Source organism: Phalacrocorax aristotelis, chromosome 1 (assembly GCF_949628215.1).
Source record: "Phalacrocorax aristotelis chromosome 1, bGulAri2.1, whole genome shotgun sequence".
NCBI classification, from domain to species: Eukaryota; Metazoa; Chordata; class Aves; order Suliformes; family Phalacrocoracidae; genus Phalacrocorax; species Phalacrocorax aristotelis.
This window is the reverse complement of record NC_134276.1, coordinates 133,657,442-133,666,639: the sequence shown is the minus strand read 5'-3', so window position 1 is coordinate 133,666,639 and position 9,198 is coordinate 133,657,442. Positions and strand designations below refer to the sequence as shown.

General features: G+C 45.6%; 1 protein-coding gene across 1 annotated transcript; it reads right to left on the bottom strand.

Moving 5' to 3' along the window:
- Positions 1-2,233: 2,233 nt before the first annotated feature.
- Positions 2,234-5,792, bottom strand: LOC142052164 (trypsin I-P1-like). The gene is made up of 5 exons (XM_075081967.1): positions 5,664-5,792; positions 5,031-5,199; positions 4,171-4,424; positions 3,217-3,353; positions 2,234-2,481 (listed from the first exon to the last, which is right to left on the bottom strand). Exons 1-5 carry the CDS (start codon positions 5,701-5,703, stop codon positions 2,332-2,334), a joined length of 750 nt encoding a protein of 249 aa, XP_074938068.1. The 5' UTR covers positions 5,704-5,792; the 3' UTR covers positions 2,234-2,331.
- Positions 5,793-9,198: the final 3,406 nt, after the last annotated feature.

Below are 9,198 nucleotides of genomic sequence, written 5' to 3'. Positions count from 1 at the left end.
CTCTTTGCTGTGGTGTTTAGATTTATCTAGGATAATTTGAGATCTCCTCAGAAATCTTGTTACCTCCTTTTCCAAATACATCAAAGAGCAGACATCTCAGCTGTGACCCACAGGTTTACAAAGGTGTTGCAATACCCGCTTCTTGAAAACTGTTAATTTTTCTCACTTTCTTTTTTTTTTTCCCCCTGTCGTTTTGTCCTCCTTATTCTAGGACAATGTCATTTTTAAGTCACAGGTCCTCCCCTCCAGCCTTCCCCAAGAGATATGTTCACTTTTACACAAACCAGCATAGTTTGCTGCCCAGTTCTATTCTTAAAACTTCTTCCAAGTGTTGTGCCTCTTTGGAGAAGCTGGACTGAGTTTTAATTAAGTGCTGCTGCCACTTTGGTACTTCCCTTCCTGCCATGTGAGATTGGTCAAGGTTTTCATGCCTTCATATGTGCATGCAAATATATTGAATTTCATTACACTGCAGTTTTTCCTGAGAAAAATAGAGAAAGTACAGGGCACTTTGTCCTGTTGACCCTCACCTCCAATCAAGGGCTCAGAGCTCTCTAATCCTTTCACGCCTGCTGTGCAGGGCTGGGTGATAAAAGCATTATGTGGAAATGCCAGCAGAGAGAGAGAGTGGAAAAAAAATAGTGTCCTCACATCTGCAGAGCACTGACCACAAAGGAGGGAACAATTTTGTCAGTGACCTCTCCATGGCACTGTCCACCACAGGCATTGTGGTGTACAGGCATGTAAGGAGAGATCCCATAAGGATATTCCAAAAATTTGAAAATCAAGTATGGTCGATAATTTGGAAAGTGGAATTTCTTCCTTCTCCCACCGGACCTACCTTAACGCATAGGGTGGATAGTGTCAGAAGCCTGGGAATGTTTCCAGACTACTCTTCTCAACATACCTGTCTGTCATAATTGAGAATGCACTCTGCCTGATGATAGACTTATTTCTTCCCCACCATTACCATCTTGTCAACTTTCATCGCATCCTCTCCTCTCTCATCCAACTTTTCTTCCCCTTTCCCCTAACATACCCAGGCAAAGATACCAACCACCCTCCACTCACAGTGGTCAGGCCGGGAGACAGGGTCAGGGATCTGTGAATTTCAAATGCTTCCAGATAAGAACGCTGTCTCCAGGTGAAAACAGGGTGAGGGAAGGGTCCCAGGCTACAGCTCAGGGATTTTCTGGAAAAGGGCAGATGCTGAGAAGGAATTCAGCAAATGCTTCCAGAGCAAGGATGCAAAAAGCGATGGTCTGACCCTATTCATATATTGTGCTTATAATAATGACTCATGCACCTATTACTCTCCCAAGAAATATATCCCTGACAAAGCATCTGAGAGAGCCAGGCACAAACCTGTCTGTAGGCAAATGGCACTTGTTCCTTCATGCCCTGCTCTTCTCCTCTCCGGTCCCTTCCCTTCCTCTGAAAGGAAATCCGAAAGTGTTGGATTTCTTTTAAATTTCTCCCCATTTCACCTATCCTCTGCTCTTTCTACCCTGTTATTTTACTCAAACCCTCTATTTCCCTTTTCTTTTCTAGGAGACAAGTGACACAGCCCATAGGCAACTTTGGCAGCTTTTTCATGGACTTTCAACTCCAGTGCCATTTGGGGTTAGGAAGAGTTAAAACTGGGACCCAGGAACATCTCTGTCCAAAAGGACAGAGTCAAAAGACTCTTCCAGGAAAACTAAGCAAGCCCAGCATGGCCACTTAACTGAGCAAAAAGGTACAGACAACAGCCCCACCCCCACCCCCCACCCACCCCCACCCACCCCCACCCCCGGCACTGGGACGTGGAGAGAACAAGCCGTACAAAGGGGTTATTTCATTCCCCAAGTAGAGCTTTCAAGGAGGGAAGAGTTCAGTCATATTGGTGGGTGCGGGAGTGGGGGCAGTGGGGAAGGTTTGTGTTGCTGCCTGCTGTTTTCTACAGTAGGGGTATGCTGCCTGTAGGATTCAGCGCACTCTCTCAGCTGCTTTAGGCAGTTTGGTAGCACCTGAGTACATGCTGATAAACAGAAAAGATGTTCTGCTCCAGAAACGGCTGCCTGTAACTGACTGAAAGACTGCCGAAGATGAGGCTGCAAAATGTTCCAAGATCCTGGTAGCTGAGAGGCACCACAAATACTAAATATTTTCCCCAGAGTGACATTCCTTGCCTCTGCCCTCCATATCACAGCCTGTGGAAGTACCCAGAGAAACGATGCACAAAGAAGGGGTGCCTGAAAGTCTTTATTTGTTGATAATTTTTGTATGCCCAGTCCCAAAACAGAAGAAAATGATGAGGAGAAAAAGCAGGTCACATAGAACGAGTGTGTCTCAGTTGGCAGACATAGTTGCTTTGATCCAGGAGACGTAGTTACAAACCTTAGTGTAAACCCCAGGGTAGCCTTTCTGCGCACATCCAATACCCCAGGAAACGATGCCCTGGAGCTGCGCATTGCAGACCACTGGACCACCGGAATCCCCCTGTGCACACAAAGGGTACGGATATTCAGCAAACGGTATCAGCGTAAGTGATGAGCCAGAGATCCCAGAAATCGCTGACATTCAAACAAGCTCCATTGTGCTTTTTCTACATAGAAGTTCTACAAAGGTAATTTCTGATCACCACTCTACACCTCATGCTACTGTGCCTTCCTTTAGCTCCAATGGCACCACAGCTAAGGGTAAGCTGCCTATTTTAGATGGACGCAGTCCTTGGCAGACACTTAGGATATGTGTGTCTTAGACATTATTCTGCCAAATATTTCCATGGAGCTAGGCATGTGTAAAATGCCAGGTGTGTTAATTTGCCAGACCACCTGGATCTTGGCATAGTGGCTATTTCATCTTTGGTGAGTCCAAAACTAACATTTGTGTCCTAAGCTCTAAAGTCACCGTGCTTACTATTGACTCTCTGGTGCAGCACTCCTCCATTTTAACCAGCCTAAGGTGCAGGAGGTAGCATAGTCTGCTTGTGGAGATTTAGGGGAGAGGTATTCGCTGTCTCAGAAAGGGGACAATGACTAACCAAGTGGGAAAAAGCCTAGCCTCGCTCAATAAGCAGCTTTCACTCTAAGCCTCCACTTTTGCTCAAACAAACAACATTCAGAAATGTCAGTGCAGTGAGTATAGCAGGTTCTCTGGAGCAATGGCCTCTTCTACTAGCAAACGGCAGGAAAGAAACATATGGGAAAGGAGGGGCAGATGTAGATGTTTTACCTGGCAGGAGTCTTTCCCTCCCTCCATGAATCCTACACATATCATGTTCTTGGTAATTTTCCCAGGGTAGGCTTTGGTGCACTCGCTTGAGGAGAGTACAGGTGCCTTCAGGCACTGCAAGTTATCTGGGTACGGATCTACAAGAAAATAGGGAGAGATGGCTGATGAAATTGCTGAGTTCATTTTGGAGCCCAGAGAAGATCTTTCTCAGCAGAAAAGTAATCACTGAACATCCTCCTTTAGCAGTCATCATTTTCCCTCTGAACAGTAATCGCAGCATGGATTCCTGCTGTTTAGGTGGAACAGATTCTACCCATGGGTCCACTGTTCTACGCTGCAGCCATGTTAATTTTTCTGATACCTAGAAAATCATCAACTGGCAAGCACGGAGCTCAGAGCTACTCTTGTAGCACATATGCTGGGGGAAACATGGGCCTCAGGAAAACGACCTTCTCCTCTGGTGCAGGTGTAGTTGTCATCAATGGATTAGACACCAGTCACCCCTGACCACTGGTGTAAGAGAAAGGAGCTCTCTTGTAGTAATTTTAGATTCACAATCACAGATTTTGATCTTGTTCTCAGCGAACCGACAACTCCATTGACATTAGTTAAATTGCTAGTGCTTGGCACTGCACGGCTGATAGCACCAGGCCACAAAATTTATGGCAGCGTGAGCATCCTGGTGAATGGCACGTGGATGAGATGATTTAAGTGCCGTTTCATAATACATGTAACACATACATGTGTTCATAACACAGAACAAGAGGAAGGCCCTTATAAAGGCTTACCTTTAAAGCAGTTAAATGGATACTGTCCTGCACAGACTGATCACTCAAAAAGGCCTGTCCCACAGCACTGCTCTGTGCTGTACCCCGCACAGTTTGGAGTTAATTGTGAGGTCTTAGAGTGTCTCCTGGGCCCTCGTGATGCTGTACATTCCCACAGAGTACTCACTGTCATTGCTGAGTGTGTTGCCCCAGCCAGAGATTAGGCATGTGGTGCCTGTGGCCACACAGCTGGTAGGCAGAGGAATTGTTTGGACAGCTCGGTTGAGCTGGGCTGGTTCAGCAAGCTTGATGAGCATAATGTCATTGTCCAGTGTTGCGGAGCTGTAGCCAGAGTGGCGGATGACTTTAGCTGAATTAATCAGCTGCTGTGTCGACTCTGTGAGTGCCAGGTTTTGTTTCCCAAGCTGCACTTGGATGCGACTGGAAAAGACAAGGAATGGCGTATACTTTACTGCTACTGACAGGTTGTGAGGAACCTCCCATCACCGTACACACTTGCTTCAACATGGCTATCGTAATAGCTGTTTTCATTCAGGTTATCTTTCTTGTCCTGCAATAAGTCCCAGGGACCCACACTGAGATCTTACCCACTCCCAGTGCAGGTGGTGAATTTCTGCAGGTTTATTTTGTTGGCCGGGACAAGTTGAATATATAACAGTGCTTTATACAAACATTCTGGGAAAAGGCAAACTGCTATCACCCTGACTTCATTCCTCTTCCTGTTCTCCAGTGACTAAGTTGTAGGAAGGTTAGTGCAATTTGCAAGAAATCACAGCCCATAACTCATGGCTAGATTGTCGCACTGCCATTTCAGAAAGTGCTCTGCATTCACAGAAACATTTGCAGAAGTGGAAAGCCCCTCATGATGCCTCGGCCCAGCTTCCTGAATGAGCCACCCATTCCTTGGTTGTCTCCTGTCAGAATGGAGTCACTTACATATTTGGATCTCACAGCTCAGAATTCCTGCTGGAAGTGAACTGGAAGAAAGAAGTAGGTTACGGAAGAATGTATTTTTTTTCCACTCACGACTTGTAGCAGTGAGCAGCTGACAGGACCCACTGGCTGTTGATGAGGGAACCTCCACAGAAGTGATACCCAGAATTCAGGGACACCTGATAGGGGACAGAGTTCGCCGCACAGGTGTAGCCTCCCACGATCTTGTCATCATCATCATCAGCATTGATGGGGAAGGCAACTGGGAGATACGAAGTGGCATATGTCAACATCTGGCATAAGGAATCTTGTGCCCCTGTGCCTGACTGAAGCATCTCTCTCGTAGGCTCTACTTCCATAAAAACTCATGGTTACAGTGGTGGGCAAGCACTCGCTTCTAGTCCAAAAACTTACAGCAGATTTAGGACCTTCTGGGCCAGAGGTGTTATCTTCATAGTGTTTAAGAGACAGACAGTCTTTTTTTGAAGCTATGGACACATTTCAGTATTCCTGGGTCAAGAACCCCCATGTAGGCATTCATCCCCCATTTTGTGACACAAGCAATTATGAATAGACAGCAGTCAAAAGAAGTTGCAGTGCTCTGCCTTAGAACTTTTGCAAGTTGAAACTGAACTTCACGTTCCCACGCTGGACTACCTTGCAAATTTGCTCAGAAAACAAGCTACCTTATAAATTACAAAAATAGAAGTAAAAAAATGTACTCACCAGCCACACCAACAAATGTGACAAATAGTATGTATTTCATGATCTTGACACTGCCCCAAGCCCAGACTGGTGGACTGGAAGCGTGAGCTGCTAGAAATACATTTTCTGAAATGACCTTATCTCTAGTCCAAGGTTTTCTCCAGGCAAAAGGTACACAGTGGAAAATTTGAAGATCCAGACGTGGGCATTAACAGGCACTGGTAGAAAGTACAAACAACACATCAGTTAATCATAAACCTTTCCTAAGACAGAGAGCTATTTTAAATAATTTCAGAGGGCAGCCTTCAATTTAGAAATACATTCGAGCTTGGGAAGATGCATGATTATTTGCCTGTCTCATTCTTATACGCGGCACCTGTTGAGAGCAACTCTCAAACCCCTTTGAGACTCCTCTGCGTTGATGGCGTCATTCTTTAAAAAGCATATTTTTTTTACCAGAAGCTGAATATTGTCCCCCTGTACTCAGCACCGGTGAGGCCACACCTTGAATACCATGTTCAGTTTTGGACCCCTCAGTACAAGAAGGACATTGAGGTGCTGGAGCGTGTCCAGAGAAGGGCAACAAAGCTGGTGAAGGGTCTGGAGAACAAGTCTTATGAGGAGTGGCTGAGGGAGCTGGGATTGTTTAGTCTGGAGAAGAGGAGGCTGAGGGGAGATCTTATCACCCTCTACAACGACCTGAAAGGAGGTTGTAGTGAGGTCGGTGTTGGGCTCTTCCCCCAAGTTACTAGTGATAGGACGAGAGGAAATGGCCTCAAGTTGCGTCAGGGGAGGTTCAGGCTGGGTATTAGGAAAAATTTCTTTACTGAAAGAGTGGTCAGGCACTGGAAAAGGCTGCTGGGAGGTGGTGGAGTCACCACCCTGGAGGTGTTCAAAAAACATGTAGATGTGGCACTACAAGGCGCTGTTTAGGAGGCATGGTAGTGTCGGACTTGATGATCTTAGAGGTCTTTTCCAACCTTAATGATTCTATTCTATTCTATTCTGTTCTATTCTATGCTATCCCAGAATGTTGCTGAGTTTGCTAAAGCTTAATATGTTTTATGAATAATCATTTTCCAAGCAGCTGCCAACTTCACCGTGTTAGCTCCTGAAAGACATAGGATAACCTTGTGACTTTAAACAGAAGTCATATGCTTTGAGATGCTGAAATGGAATGAGAGACTAAACAGGAATAATCATTCTACTCCATTTTTTGATCAAATTTTGAGGTCCCTGGAGGACTGGTACACACAATGGCACTGTCCAGATGGAAATTTTCCTTCATGTTAAAGGACAAGTCCAAGGCCAGGCACTCCTCCAAGGAGCTGCATGACTTGTCTTGGGCTTTAAACTGGTATCAGTGCACAGTTTTCTTACAAACATGTTTTATCCCGAGAAACAAATAAGGATTAGAAGCTTCTTGTGGAAAAGGGAAAGATCCATAATAGAACTAAGCATGGCAAAAATTACCAAAGCTATCTAATCCCATCGTAACTAAGCAGAGCAAGAACAACTCTTAAACTACAATAGTGTATAATTTGATGTCTCTGTGGATTTATAACTTCTTTCTCCAAAACATGCCATTGGCATAGAGACAGACTGTCATCAGATATTTTAAAACAATATTTTTCCTGAGCTACAGCTCTAATAACCTATTAGGTAACACTTAGGCTATGAAGGGAAGCTTCCTTGTCCTTCTCCTCACAAGGTTTAATATTTGGTTTAGTATCCACCCAGATTTCAGGGAAATCCAGTAATTCAGCATCTGAATTGGGAAGCTCAACCATACCTGCCTTTATCTTCATACTTTTTTTGCCCTCCCCTGTTACTTATGTAATCTTTAACTGGCCAGTTATTCTTAGCAGCAGGAAAGGCATCATATACCTCACTCAAGTCCCTCACGTTCTCCCGTCTGCCTCTCAGGGGTCCTTTCTAGAGGCTCCTGTGAATCACAGAATGCATGCCAGCAGGGCAGCTCATGGAGCAAACTGGTGTCACATGAAGGCAAACAGGGGTGTTTGTGATGCACACCTCAGAAGTCATCCAGCAGACAGACTGCTTCAGAACAGTCCTTCACTTCAGGTCTTTCAGTGAGAGCTGTGAAGGATGAACAGACTCCTTTGCATTCAGGTTGAAATTGGAACACCTCTTCCTGCGCCCCTTGTCCTTTCTTTAAGATGACAAATCCCTACCCGAAATGTTCAATGCCGCTGAATGTTCCACAGACCCCTTGTAAGATTTTTTTCGGGGTCTTTCAAAACATACACTCCGGGGTTACGTCTCCAGGTGCAGACAAATCTCTCATTTAATACAGTGGTTCTCAGCAGAATGCTGGCAGCCTTCCAGGGGCACAGGAAGGAGGAGGAGTGGAGAATGGAGGGCAGCTGTGTTACGTATTATCAATGGACAAGCAATGGCAGCTTGCATTTCTAGAAATCCATGTTCCTAGTTCAACTATTTCAGTCAATTGGACCCAGTCACTGGACTCAGATAAAGTAAATACTTTTATTAGTCCAGGCTGATGCAAGATCCTGGGAAAGGGACACCTGGCAAGACCATGGGCTGACAGACATAAAGCTTCCCAGGAGCATAGAGCAGAGGCGTTTCTGAGGCGAGTCCTTGTACATCTCACAGAGCTTGGCAGTGGAGGCACCATTGAGTCTCTCTTCCCAAGTCTCTCCTGCCTGGGAGGCGCTGGTTGAAAGACACCCCGTCATCTGACCTAGGAACATCAGGTCCCCAGTTGCTGGAAGCCAGGAGGGTGTGTGGGGAATGGTTTTGCATCTTCTGCTCTTTGCGTCTCTAATTGACAGAGACAGGCTCCTGGTTTACAATGTTCCAGTGCAGTGGTCTCCAAAGTGGGGTGCATGCACCCCTGGGGGTGCGCAAGACAATCCACTGGGGTGTGGGAAGAAAGCACTAGAACTTCAGCATTATATGTATATATTTATCAATTACTAAACATACACACACTGGGGGTGCATGCTCAAAAATATTTTACCGGTAGGGGTGCGCGATCAAAAATGTTTGGAGACTACTGTTCTAGTGGTTTCAACAAATACTTGACATGTTCTTTCTTACATTCTGCCGTAACATCGGCCTTCATGGTCTCTCAGATTTCTTCACTACCAGGGCTTCCTTCCTCTCTTGATCACCCCTGCCTTCCCCCCAGCAAATTAAAATTCTGCTGACACTCTCAGCTGCATTTGCCGTTTTCCATTTCTCAGCCTACACAAATGTGCACCATGTGCTTTCCACCATGACACAGCTGTTGCATCCTCTTCCAAAGGTGCCATGGAAGAGAAGGTGCCAGTGTGAAGGCTGCACACGTTTCATTTGTGAAGTTCTTTGTCAGCTTCTGTTCTCTTCCTGACTCAGGGTGGTAAAGGCAAAGCCTCGCATTTCAGAGTACCGCAGGAAGAACTCAGGAGGATATTTCAGGACTTGCTGTGAAGACTTCTGAACTCTTTTGGCTCCTGCTATTTTCTCTGTGGCTCATTGGCTTCTCCTGCAGTTTAAGAGTGGATTCAGACCTGGTGCTGTGAAACTCAAT

What these genes read in the sequence shown, in the direction of transcription:
- LOC142052164 (XM_075081967.1), bottom strand. Translation starts at nt 5,703, where the DNA reads ATGAAATACATACTATTTGTCACATTTGTTGGTGTGGCTG. An exon ending in GCTGCTCACTGCTACAAGTC is followed by an intron (nt 4,425 to 5,030) that starts GTGAGTGGAAAA and finishes TGTCTTTTCCAG; the next exon opens with TCGCATCCAAGTGCAGCTTG. An exon ending in CAACACACTCAGCAATGACA is followed by an intron (nt 3,354 to 4,170) that starts GTGAGTACTCTG and finishes ATTTTCTTGTAG; the next exon opens with ATCCGTACCCAGATAACTTG.